This window comes from Anabas testudineus, chromosome 22 (genome assembly GCF_900324465.2).
Source record: "Anabas testudineus chromosome 22, fAnaTes1.2, whole genome shotgun sequence".
Taxonomy (NCBI): Eukaryota; Metazoa; Chordata; class Actinopteri; order Anabantiformes; family Anabantidae; genus Anabas; species Anabas testudineus.
In genome coordinates, this window is record NC_046630.1 from 5,541,303 (window position 1) to 5,555,377 (window position 14,075).

Genomic DNA, 14,075 nt, shown 5'->3' on the forward strand with positions numbered 1-14,075 from the left:
AAAATTAGATTAGATTTTAAATCATTATAATTAGCAGGCCTACACATCGGAGGGTCAGAGCATTATTACCCATAGAAATACAGTTAAATGCTGCATTTAATTATTTAGCAGTATCCTTCCTTACAAATAAAATGTCAGTTATTTGACTTGCAGCTAACTCGGTTCATGGCAAAAAGTTAAACAACCAGATCTGACTAAGAATTGAAAGAGTGAGCAGGAGCAGACACCTGGTTGTTGTGTAAAACGTGAAGTTCCTTTTATCATATTATGTATCAACAGTACAGTTTAAAGCATTTTAAACAACAGATTGATGTCATAGCTTTTGTTATATTGAACAACACTAAAACTGCTATCAGTAAAGTTTCCCATTACTACCCAGACAATACTCAGCATCTTGTAATATAGATGAAGTATAAAAGCAAACAAGCATCAAACAGCACGGTCGTTGGAAGAGCTTGAACCTTTTTGCTGTGTCACATCACTCAGTTTCATCTTAAACCTGTCACCCTAATGGACCTGTTGTCCATACACTGCTTCTCCAACCACTTCCTCTGATGTTCAGCCGAGCTGAGTCGTCCCCGCGGGAAGTGCGCGACTCCAATTTTACCTTATAAATGAGGCGCCTTACCTCGTGTCCTCTCATCAATGATGTCCTTGACCTTGGGTTTCTCTGCTGTGCTTTTGCGAGGCTTTTTGGCTGGAGGAGGTGTGTAGGCTGCTGCTTCTGGTTCCACCCACATCTCAGGGTAAACCTCCTTGTATGGGTTACGCTCCTCTGGGTTGCATAGCAAATCAGACTTTAATTATATATCTTTTAATATTACAGGCAACATTATGAATTATTCATGTAACGTGGAAAAGCATCTAGATTAAATGATTTTTATTTGCTACGACTGGAAGTATCTGGTCACAAATTCAAGTTCTTACCCTCTGGGGGCTCTAAGCCCTTGGGTCCAGTGGGTTGAAATCCTGTCATAGCCCATTCAATCATCTCTTTGTTTAGCATCTCCACTGATTTGGAGGTTTCTGTTTCATCACTGTCAGGACAGGCCATGAAGGCTTTGCCTGCCCGGCTGCTAGCCACCTAGAAATACAGGAAAACATTTAGGACTAAGGTGCATCCTCAGTTTTACTGAGTGCTCAGGGTGTCAGCAGAGACCACTATCCTAATGTTATTCCTCATCTAACCACTCACTTCGATGCTATTTTTTTGTATGTGCTGTGGTTTCAAATACATTTTATGGTTAGTGCACAAACAGCGTCTGGCTAAAGATGAAGACACTGACAAACAAATATGCCATATGATTTCTGTTACAGAGAATTAAAAGAGTAAGTTCCAGTAGAAAAGTGCAATTGTGTTGATTTCTTATCTCTGTTTGAGTACGTCAACAAGATATGTTAATCCCAGAGCTTCAGAAGTGCTGGTTCATATACTTTCCTCCAGCTTCCGCACTTCATGTTATTGCTGAGCTATTTGTCTTCTGGCTGTTGCTGAATTTGCAGCAAACAGAGATTAGACTCAATGTTTTCACCTAACTCTTTAACTCTCCTTAAAAAAGTGAAAACAGCACAGTGCTAAAAATGAATTATACTATGAACTGTTTTGTGGACCAAAACACACACATACAGGCAAGTAACCAAAACACACTTAGGTGTGAAGTACAGTTAAATTAAGATTAGACACATTTGAGAATATAAAATGCTGCAGGAAGCATTTTAATTTACTGCTCTTTACTCACCTGTAGTACTTCATAGATGGCTTTCTTGTACATGGGTTGCTTGTTGTAAGTTGGTTGGTGAAAGGCATTACTGAAGGAACTTAAAGGCAAGAGTTTCTCTACACAGACCTTTAAATACACAGAATAAGTAATAACTGTTCAGTTCTGTGGGACATTGAATATAATATTATTGTTGTCAGATATTAAGTGTCAAAAGATGAATAAAACTGATGTTTATATTGGAAAAGAGCAAGTGGTTAAGTAAATAAAACAAAAAGCTCATTATAAAGTGTGCGGTTATCACTGTAAACAGAAGGCTGCTTTTCTTAATTCCTCATAAAAAAAAAAATCACCTGACAGTAATATTAATCTTGGCTCTAAACACTCACCACTGAGAATTTTCCATCTCCAAACCACATGACCCATCTGGTTCCCTCTGCAGCTCTGCTCCGTCCCGTCATCCACCAGGATACGATGCGGCCTGGCCACCAAGAGAATCCTCGCAGCTTCCCCCAAACCAGCTCGCCGATGCCAAAACCACGACCATCCTGCAGCCAAAATAAAAGACAAATAATCCGTTCTGGTAAAACCTTTGTAGACACTGGCTGTCAATAGTAATTACGTACCTTAAGATAACTCATATTACCAATAATATACACCCCCCTCCAAAAGTATTGGAACAGTGAGTCCACTTCCTTTACTGTTGCTGTGGACTAAGAACACTTGGGTTTGACATCAAAAGATGAATATGAGACAAAAGATCAACATTTCAGTCTGGATCTGATACACGACTTAGAAGATAGCACCTCCTGTTTAAACCCATCCATTTTTCAGGTGAGCAAAAGTATTGGAAAATGTGACTGGCAGGCGTGTTTTGTTGCCCTGGTGTTTCCTATTACATCGATTACTCAACAATAAATAAATGTCTATACGCTCAGTTTGAGATTTGGGTTTTGTCTGTTCAAACTGCATTTACAGTTAAAATCAATCAGCACTGACACCATTAGCAAAAGTACAGAGGCTACACTAGAAAATGCAAACCACTCATTAGCAAGAACAATAGAAATAGTAGAGAGATGAGCTTCAAAAATTGTGGGACAAAGTTTTATGGACTGATGAGTCAAAGATTAACAGTTACCGAAGTGATGGAAAGGCTGAAGTTTGGAGAAAGACAGCATCTGCTCATGACCCCAAACATACAAGCTCATCTATGAAACACAATGGAGGTCCAGTAATTTAATGGCTTGGGCTGCATAGCTTCTTCTGAGTAAGGCTTAATGATCTTTATTGATAATGTAACACATGATGGCAGTGGCAATGTACTCGGAAGTCTACAGAAACATTTTGTCTGCTTATTTATAGCAACATGCAACCAAACTGATTGGGAGATCATTCATCATGAAGCAAGATAATGACTTAAAACACAGAAGAGAAACAACAAAGGAGTTCATTAGGGGCAAATAGTGGAAGGTTTAAGACTGTTTAGTCCCCGGCCTAGAACCTCCAGAGCATTCACTTTACCTGCTAAAGAGGAGACTGCAGGGAGTAACCCCCCCTAAACAAACAACAACTGAAAAAGGCTTCAGTCACAAAAGACGAATGCAAAAGTTTGGTGAGGTCAGTGGGTCACAGGCTTGATGCAGTTATTGCAACTACACATTACAACAAATCTTATTCACTTGAATCTATCTTACGTGTATCTGTCCCAATACTTTTGCTCACATGAAGAATGGGTGGGTTCAAACAAAAGGTGCTTCTTCATCTAAGTTGTGTATCAGATTCAGACATAAACACCTGAAAATAAAAGCTGAGATGTTGATCTTTTGTCTCATATTCATCTTTTGATGTCAAATCCAAGTGTTAGTCTACAGTCAAAATAAAGGAATTGGCCTCATTGTTCTAATACTTCTAGAGGGGCATCTGTGTAGATCAACTAGTTAATTAATTTCCTAGTGGTTTCTAAATATGTTATTGCAGCTGTATCGTTTTAAATTATAATTATTATTGTTTTAAAGCCCTTTACATGCATAAATTTCCCCTAAATTCAATGGGAAGCACAGTATTTACTATCTTGGCAAATTGTGACTCTCCAGACTGCTGACTTTTGTACTCTAAGAGATACTTGACTCCACAAGGATTAACCCCTGCCTTAAACTAAATCCTTTCTCTAAAGAAGATCTGTGTTGCAAAATCCTGTTAGTCTACAACTGGACATTAATCAAGCGTGTTCGAAATGATCTTACCTCATACTCTGGCTCAGTGTCTGCAGGCTTGGGGGACGTCTTTTCTCCACCTCCTATGACGACAGGTTCAGGGGTCGTGGCCACAGTGGGGGAAGCTGGATCAGTAGGCTGCTGCTGCTGCTGTTGCTGCTGCTGCTGAGGCGGCTGCTGATGTTGTTGTTGTTGCTGCTGTTGCTGCAGCAACGGCTGCGACTGCTGTTGATACTGAGGCTGAGTGTGCGACTGAGGCTGAGGTTGTTGCTGCTGCTTTGAAGGCTGTGGGTGCTTGATTATTAAGACCTCTTCTGGCTGGGTCTCCGATTCATTCTCCTCGTGATCCTTCATCGCGTTCATCGCTGACATGAGTTTGGCCTTTTTCTCTGCCTGAAACACAATCCAGTGACAGCAGAGATAAGATCTGGGCTCTTCGTGTGATGTGTGCATTCACTGAGATAAATCTGAGAACAAGATTGAATTTTGATCCAGCTGTTGCTTTTCTAAGTAACTACAAAGTCATTCTTTAGAAATGTAAATGTAACCTAATAGGGGAGAGTTGTCGTATCACAAACAGCTGCACAACAGCATAAAAATAACATTAAAGGGTAAAAATGCAAAAATAATAAATCAGAAAGAAACAAGAAACATCACAAACAAAACCTCTAACATTAAAATGCCAAACTTTACAAAACCAACAATCATTGTAAGTAGACTATAGTGTAAGCAACAGCTGCTTAATTACAAATTCAGCAATCATGAAATAACATTAGCTTTTATTTTGAGTTGTGATCTGGCACTAATTTACCATCACTAATAATTCAATCCCTTCTTTTGCTCTGTTTTGTTCTTCAGAAAACAGAAAAGTTTCTCTGCTATGTATATTAACTAGTTGCTAACTTCGACTAGCTGTGTGTAATGTGCAGTAGAGGTGAGAGATTCTTCTCAGAAAACAGCTGCAATATCCGAAAATGTCCCAAAGGATGCAAAACATTAGGCTATGCAACTAAAACTGTGCAACTGGTACAATATAAGCACATACAACACTGTTTGTAGCCATTTAGCTGCACGACACAAGTGATGCACCTCATCTCTGCTGTATACATGTAGAATCTTGACTGTGGGAGTCTAAAAGTCTTTGTAAACATGTCTTTATCTCCGACTGTCAGGCCCATTCATCAACAGTAGTGTGCACAGTAACGCTATAGAGTCCACAGTCGCAGTGCAGAGTTCACTGGGTTTGTGGTACCTGACACTGAACTGCTAGGTCGATCAGAGAGGACGAGATGCAGCCGGGACTTAAGCCTCTCACAGTAAATCCCCAACAGCTGCACTCATTCTGATGTCTCTCTCTCAAACACACATGCACGCACGCACACACGATAGTACTCACATGCTACCTTTCTTCTCCCTCGCTCTCTTGTTCTTTTACTGTACATGCACAAACACGCACAAAGAATATATATCTGATGTCCAATATGTAAACACGTGTTAGTCCTACTATAGGCTCCACGTGAGAGCAGCGGTGCACAGCTGTGCTAACTTTTCCTCAAGTCTTTCTCAGGTTCTCAGGTCTCACACTCATACTGTAAATGTCCGGCGCCGGACTGCGTGTGTGGGAAGAGGAGAAAAAAGGCAAACGAGAGAAAGAGAGAGGGAGGGAGAGAGAGAGAGCGTAGAGCACCAACTCCGTCCACTCTCCCATTGTGACTCGTAAACAATAGCGCCTTTAAGGGGAGGTGGTTCCTGGACGGTGTGGGGAGGGGTTTCTGTGCGGAAGAGTAGAAACATGTGCTCTTCAATCAAGAGCCGATGCTGTGGTTTATAAATATCTGTACTGTAGTGCTGGATGGATGGTTCAAAGCCCTTGGCCATATGTGTTAGGCCTCTTGGCTCCAACACAAGCACACTAGAGTTAGTGTTCGACAGCCTGTTCAGATGTGTGGCTCCAGATGGTAAACTGCAAAAACGAACACATGTCAATTAAACTGCTACATGTGTTACGTGCATGGGGAGAAACAATCAATAATCATATCAGCAAATGAGGAGAGGAGCCGTTAGTGCAGGCAGGAAAGAAGGAAGAGCAAGATTTGAAAGATTTAGTCCAGCCTCTTTATGTCTGGTGGCCAGTCATTACAGATATACTGATGCTTCTGTAAAAAGCGCCTGTGCTGCTGTTACTGAGCTCATTTTGGTGTGTTTTGGGTCAGACTGTCTCCAGGGTTCTTTCTCCTGAGAGCCAATGAGAAAGTGACGCTGACAACACCAGTGTGGGGAGGAGAGAAAGTACAGTGGCTATAAGAACCAGATATTTGTCTCTGGACTTCTTCCCAGTTGTAAATGCCCCCCTTTTGGGGGCCTCATGGTGTGTGTGCAGCTCCACCAGCAAGACAGGCCCTCTGAGTGTAAAGGGGAAAATAGAAATGGAGGTAGTGGAGACACAATGCAGTCTTTATCATTTACGCACGCCTGCCAGTCAATGACAGCTCAGGAATACCACCACTTACATGCGCAGCCACGCCATGAGAAAGACAAATACCAAAATTGACAGCTGTAGATGTATAAACACAGAACAAATGTGTTTCAACAACCTCACAGTGAAAACATCTACACTTTTACCCCCTGAAAAACTATGTTATGTACAAACACAGTGGTAACGCAACCTAAATTACTGTACTTACAGTGATTGTGGATTTTGCTACGGAGCGAGTGAAAAGTGAAGCTCTACGGTCCGCTGGCAGAGTGTAGAGACGTGTTGGGTGCACAATAAGGGATAATCTGACTTAGAGGCTGTGCAGCATGATACCCTGAGGGCTCAAGGGGTGAAAGAGTGCACTAGGAAGCAGAAAAAAATAGAAGAGGTATTGGTCTCCAGGGTGTGTAGATGATATTTTAGTGCTTAATCTGGGTTGTACTTGTTAACAGAGGTCACTTTTACTATCCGGCTTCAGTTATTTATAAGACAACAAATGTCTATTATAGGGTTGTTAACGCCACGAAGAAAATTTCTTGGAGTCAAAGAGTCAAAGGGCTGTTATTGAGATGAATTACTCCGGTGCAAAAGCCTTGGAAAGTTGCATATAATACAGGTACAAAAACAACAAGCATCAACCAAGTGAGAAATTCGAAAAAAACAAAAAGCTGTGAGCAGGAAAGGTGCCATGTAGTGCGTTCTGCAAACTCTGTCGAAATAAACTGTCACTGAACATTACTTCCTCACATAACGTGACAGCGAGCCTTTGAAGCAACACAAAAGAGTTTGACCTTTGAATGCAGTAGTCTCGTGTGCAACAGGCAAAGGAGACACAGTAGGGTTGTGTCTGTTTGGTGTAATTGTTTGATGGATCGTGTTAGATTTTGTGCTGAGCAGGACTGTGGACAATTAAAAAAAATTTTCCTTAAAGTTACAATAAGTAGCGCTAGTAATACACTGGAAATCAATGCTCTGATTGGTTAGCAGGGTGAGCCTCACTCTAAAACTAAAGGCTATGACAGCTCCTCCCCACATTAAGATACGTTTTGCACCATATTTTTACTTATATACACTCAAAAGAGTCATTAAGACACAACAGGTGCTGTTAAGTCAAAATGCATCAGATCAAAAGCTAAACTTTGACAAAAGCTGCTTTTAAAATGAAAATACTGTCGGAAAATGCACAAGTGGCAGGTTCTGTTGTGCAGGAATGTGGCTTCTGCATTCATTAGCCTGATTTTAGCACACGTCCCTACAAAGGCTGCGTATTTCATGAGTGGCCTTGGGGGGGGGGGGTCATACCAAAAGAGGCCATCTGGTTCTCATTGTATTGCGTCCTTTAAAGAGATAATTAGGAATATTACAGAGTCAGCCATGAATGCAAACAGAATGCCCCATGAATCTACAACAGGAGATGTTAAAAAAAAGTTCCCTGAGAAGGCTGCAAATACTTCAAGTCACTTTAAAATCCTTACTAGTAATCAAATTACTGTTCTTACAGTAAATCTATGTCCTAAATCAACAAAATAAAGTACACAGTGATAGGAAGGAAATGACTTTGAGGCCTAACTTAACCTTTTTCCCAGTTTAATGTTACACAAGTTAAAAACATGCTGGCTCTGAAAAAATCCAACATTAGTAAGGATAATTGTATCTGCCCTAAAGAAAGTATGCTTCTCTGACATTTCTAGGTACTGCTATGAAACAGGAAATAGTTTACAGCACACATTCACCCCACGGGAAAACTTTTTTTCATGCAAGCAACTTTTTCCCAAACACAGCTAAAGCCTGTCCGCGCTTTATCTTTTAAAGAGACGGTTTCCCTTTAAGCTGTGCAGAGCAGATGGTCCAGAACAACTCTCGTGGAAATACCTGAAGTCAGCATATTCCCCTTGCTGTAAGCAGGCTAATCACACATGCACACTATTCTCCCCAATGTTATCAAACAATGTAGTGCACATACCCATACATGCCAGCGCGCGACTCTCATAATCCAGTGTGGGGGTTGAGTTTTTTTCAACCCCACTCTTGGGGTAGAGGAGATCGCTTAAAAAAAGAAAGCATGAACATTTCTTTGTCTGGAATTCAGGGTCAGGTGATTGCCAACAGGAATTCTGGTTGGCTAGAGAGGACTTGCAAAATGTTGGCAGCGAGCCAAGAGGCTGTCTTGCAAGCAGGGCTGGAAATTTGCTGCAAACCTCATCTTCACCCTCATATCCATAGCACAGAGTTCATTTCCATACATGGGGGAGGGGTCGCCAGAAGAATGAGGGAGGGAAACAGTGAAGGAGCGAGTGGAGTCCACTGTCTACAAGGCACATGCAAAAAGGGATCCTGGAAAAAGTGCAAGGCGACAGTAACCCTTTCAGTCACCATGTCCTCCTTGCTGCAGAAGCATGCAACAGCAAAATGCTCTACGGCGAGAGCAGAACCAAAACTGAGTGCTCCTCAGGAAAGGACTTTGATGTCACAACAAACCAGCCTTTGTTAGATCAAAGTTTGCATGCTCAGATGACACAAGGGGAAAAAATAGACACATTCACCATTTGCATCTTGCAACTCCCCATTATCTCACCCTAGCAGAGGCCTAATGCAAAGAATATTCACCTTTGTTTGGAAATTGTTAACTGCCTGCTTCAATCATATTTTATGGTATTTCACTTGTAGTACTCGGGCATGTCCTGCTAATTTGGCTATATTTCTTCCCTGGAGACATTTTTATGGCCTCCTCCAGAAGAGAGCAGAGGGGGCAGGGAGGGAGAAGAAAGGGAAGACCCCATGTTGATAGCATGAAGACTTCTCATTATGTAACACATGAAGTTCATTACATGACTACCAGAAGTTATTTCTAATGTGGCTAAGTAATGAGCAATGTTGCAGACTTTACAACTATACAGTGTTCCAAAAAAGAAATTGTAGTTTTAGGAAAAGCCTCTGCTGGTTGAGGGAGCTCTCAATAAATCCAAGCGGCAGAGTAGATTCCTGCAGAGAGTTAATCCCGTGTCAGATTATAATGTCTGCAATGTACACCTGAATGAATATGACTGGATATAACTAGTGTAGATACACACCCATGAATACAAGTACAGTACAAGTGTAACTTCAGTGACTAGCAAAAGAGATTTTTGCAGTGAGAAAATTCTGTCAGCTGCAGTTTCCAAGAATAAACTTGTATTAAAACTGCAAAGAGCACTGACAAAATAAATAAATAAATAAATAAATAAATAACTCAGAGACATATGACAAAAATGTCAAACCTGGCTTAACTTTTGCCTCAAAACTAAGTCATTCAGCACTGGGAATTTCATACTTTTAAGAAAATATTCCTGCTGATCACTTTGAATGTGAACAGTGTAATTCTAATATTTAATTCACAAGTGTCATGAAGTACTAATTTTCCAGAGGAGCAGAATCTTTACTCCTAAATTAATAAACGTCTGTGTGCAGTGTTTTTTATTATAACAGATAAACCTCCAGGTAGGCCAGGTTCAGGTGTTGGTCATATTAATACATCAACCGTCAAGATTCAACCTTCAAACACATGAAACTGAATTTATTATTCAGAAATAAACAAGGATGTTTCTTTCTCTGGGAACAGTGGTTTACTATCATTGGAGATGAAGGGGAAGTGTCTCCCAGTTTGACTCCAGCTGGGGACCTTAGTCGCATGTCATACTCCTCTCTCTTCTCTTATACATCTCATCTCTCTACATTGTTAAAATACAGCTTAAAAGTATAAAAGCCCAAAAACTACTTTAAGATAGCAAAGAAAGTATGCTTTTCATACCCATGACTTATAATAATGTGACCTTAGCTTGAAGGCATCCAAAATGATGACGCAACTCTTGCTAATACAACAGACAAGAACAAAAGGAGGAAACACAGCAGCAGACTGAGCCAATGTCTCTGGAAATCCACTGAAATAAATGGTACCTTCATGACATATCAAATGACCCATCAAATACACTTGGCTGTGAATACACCACAAGACCTATGTGTCATCGCCTGTTGCTCACGCTGCTGTTTGCTGTGGCCTGGACAGAGCTGGGGTACTCACCTCCATCTTCCACTTGGCCAGCCACTCCTCTCTGGTCCGCTTGCTAATGTAATAAGGGTCACCAGCCTGGAAGGTTATTCTGGGCATGGGCCTCTGACGAAGGCTGATCTCCCAACCAACTCCCCTTCGCAGCCTGCCTCGACCTCCCTGTTTAAGGTATTAAAAAATAAATAAAGTTAGCTACTTTTTTATGATTCTTTCTTAAAGAGATTCACTCATAAGAAAGGATCCAGATTCGTAGTAAACATCTAATCTGTCATTAAAGCCTGTGGGACAAATTCTAGTTAACAGGTGGGTTTTGTTTGAGGTGATGAGGTTGTCGGATTCCTGAAAAGATGACTCACATGTTGATGTGCCCTATGGTTCTTATGATTGGTCACGCAGCAAGAAGCGATGCCACAGTATCTAATGACAACTCCCTGGTAATAGTGTCAAGCTCACCAGCACTAACTGATATAAGGAGATCCCAAGTGTATTTGATATTTCAAATCCATACAACATCAGGTACCATTTCTTTCAAAAGTCCAGAGGCAAGAAAACTAATTTAACTTATTATAAACTCAATTTTCTGGACCGTGAAGAAGAAAGTTTCTATGCAAACATTCTCATCTAGTAATAATGAAGTCACAATTTACATTCTGTGCAAGATTTCACCATACATCCGTGGGTGGCAAAAGATTTAAAGATACTGCAATCAACTTAAATTGATGGTTTTGTGTTAGATAAAAACATTGAAACCACTCTCATACCTGTTAAATATAAAGCCAGAGCCAGAGGGTGACCAGCTTAGCTTAGTATAAAGAGAGGAAAGCCCACTAATTAACAAGTTATTCTTTAAAACCAAAAACCAAAGTGTAAAAACCATCCTAATGTCCTTAAATAGAATATATATGTCCTATGCAAGACAACATTAAGTGTATTTGCAAAGATGACAACCAGCTCCTACAAAGCTACAGTCACGAAGATCAGCTCCCCTCATCAAACTTACAATCTGTGCCACAATCAAGAGCAGGTTATAAGACACAAGAAGGACCAGAGAACAAGAACAAGCCTAAAAATACTCCACTACAAACAAACTTGTAACCTCAAGATCAAATACAAGCACATACTCTTAAATGTACTTCAAGTGCAAAAGTACATAACGTCAATGTCTGTAATAGTATCGGACTTAATGCTGTTGTTAATGTGCAAATCCAGTCCAGATCTCCTGGACACACTTTCAAAGGTGACAATTATGGCAAAGAAACTGGTAAAGATGGAACTAATTTTAATCACTAATGAACTGACAGATGGTTGATCCATAATACTGTAATAATACTAATATATTACTTGATAATAAATAATAATAAAATATAATTAAAGTCTACACACTTAAAAAGTGACTCTAAAGCTCTAAGAAGAATATTACAACAACACTGAATTAATTGACACATTGATAACAAATGATGGAGTCAGGTGGAGAATCTAGTTATTTTCAGTATTTATCCCACGAAGCCTTTCAAGTAAAAAAAGATGTTAAAAAAGCACTTTCTGTACAAGCTTCACAACAACCATGCGGTTCGAGACAGGAAAGGTAATTTACCCCAGAAAAGAAGCTGCAGCCCTGGCAAGTGTGAAAGTGACCTCAAGAGTTACATCAGCCAGAGAACAAAGAAAAACAACAGAGAAATCTTACCTCGGTCTTGACTGCATCACCCCCGTCCTCCTCCTTGTGCTCCACATCTAGAGAGAAGACAGCGACACAATGGATGGCCTCAATCATTCACATGGGAGTGGAAAGTTGCCCCATCAGTTATCTCTGTATGTGCGTTACAGTGACCTCTCATTCATCAATAAACCTTATGACACATTTATTAACCAATCATCCAATTAACTGTATTTGACCAAATTAAAGTCAAATTAACTAATCTGCTGAGCGATACCAACTCTGGAAACTCCTTATGCATTAGATTTGCTCAGTCACAGGAGCTTTTGCATTCAGGTGCCATATGAGGGCTTGATGCAACCCAGAGAGTTTGGAGTGGCTGCCCAGGTTATGATGAGTGTGGAGTTGGGCCAGGTTTACTTTGGCAAAAGTCACACTTCTGACCTTATATCCCCCCTTCATGAGACACACAGCTGGTTGCTATTAGCATGGCCCCTCCCATGCTGCTGACACTGAGCCATAAAGGCAACAACATACTGATTCACTTCTGTGACTCTGGGGCTGTATGTAATCTTCCTGCCAATCTCCAAACCCTCATCAGGATCAAGACGTGAATCTCTTCTTGCTGCTGCTTAGTTATGTAGAAGAGGACAGGGTAGAAGCTCATATTCGTCTTATGTTATTTGGAACAGAAAAATAGTTACCTCACCCAAATACTCTACCGAAATACAATTTCAGATTCTTGCACTCACTTAAAGATCCATTTCGTAGCTGTTCTGGAGTTTTTGAAGTGCATGATCTCGATCAGCAGATGGATTTTACCCAGTTTTTATGTTTCCGTTGTTCTGACACATCAAGGATTTTAAAACACTTCACGGCACTTCATGCATGTGAGTTTCCAAACATGACAAGTGGCAAATTCCATCTTATGGTGAAGACCACACGATACGATAAAAAGCTCCTGAACGTAGACATTAATGACTACTTGCTGAAACACTGGATTTGTTTTACAACACAGTTATAATAAATCATTTTTACATGTAATTGAGCATGTTTAATTAGCAGTATTGTCAGTTTTTATTAAATGAAAGATTTTAATGCTTCATACACCAGCTATGTTATTATGATTTAGATCTATTGAGCACTTTTCTTGGAAAGACAAACATTTTTGTACAGAGAAAAAAACCCGTATATACAGAGGAAGTTGCGAAACCAAAAGAAGGAGGTGCTGCAGTAGGGTAAAGATAATTAAAAATAGCACAGAAAGCATTTGGTGATGTGTGCACTGAAACCACAGGCTAATAAAATGTCTTAAACACAATAAAAGCTGCAGTTGGGGTTTCCCATTAACTTTGCCATGATTTAAGATGTGGAGGTCTGCAACAACAGGGGTATGTTATTCATTCTTTGCATTGTTTGCCTGTGTTCAGCAGAGCAGCGAGGGGTTAGCCAAGGTGCATGGATACCACCCAAGTGAAACACCAGGACGGCAGTCAAGATTCATGATTTATGAAAAAAACGCTTCCTCCGCAGCAGCAGCACCAACACCAGCAGCAGAAATACTGATAAGGAGGCCAAAATCAGCTTCGACACAGAAGCTCAAACTAACACCTCTAGTATACCTTTCAAAATAATTCTATTAAATGGAAGCAAGTGTTTCTAAAGGTGCACAGACTCACAGACAGTGATATGACACCAATGGAGTATACACATCATTAAAGCAGCTGTGTCCTAAATTAGCATGATGGCAGAGCCTGAGTAAACAGGACTATCTGCTGACTCCAAGCCCAAACACTATCATAACACTTGAGCCCTGAGAGGCTAAGGACAACTTTTGATGGCATGTGTTCTGCACAGCCAACACTGCCTGTCAGCGAAGTGCCCTACAGACCTGTCCAAACAATAGTCCGCTCTCTTAGCAGCCTCTTCAAGTTGGTTCCATGTGTGGCTGAGCCCTATGTATCTC

At 40.6% G+C, this 14,075-nt stretch overlaps 1 protein-coding gene across 7 annotated transcripts in view; it reads right to left on the bottom strand.

Annotated features, from left to right (window-relative positions):
* Positions 1-14,075, bottom strand: part of LOC113147977 (DNA (cytosine-5)-methyltransferase 3A-like) — a 33,486-nt gene that overhangs the window by 8,940 nt on the left and 10,471 nt on the right. For 5 of the 7 annotated variants that reach the window (XM_026339378.1, XM_026339381.1, XM_026339379.1 and 2 more), the window contains exons 5-11: positions 12,140-12,186; positions 10,465-10,611; positions 3,962-4,324; positions 2,108-2,266; positions 1,740-1,847; positions 928-1,084; positions 629-775 (exon numbers count right to left, since the gene is read on the bottom strand). In XM_026339378.1, the coding sequence (XP_026195163.1) occupies positions 629-775; positions 928-1,084; positions 1,740-1,847; positions 2,108-2,266; positions 3,962-4,324; positions 10,465-10,611; positions 12,140-12,186 (1,128 nt within the window). The remainder of the gene's footprint in view (positions 1-628; positions 776-927; positions 1,085-1,739; positions 1,848-2,107; positions 2,267-3,961; positions 4,325-10,464; positions 10,612-12,139; positions 12,187-14,075) is intronic. The other 2 variants (XM_026339383.1, XM_026339382.1) reach the window with 1 other exon arrangement.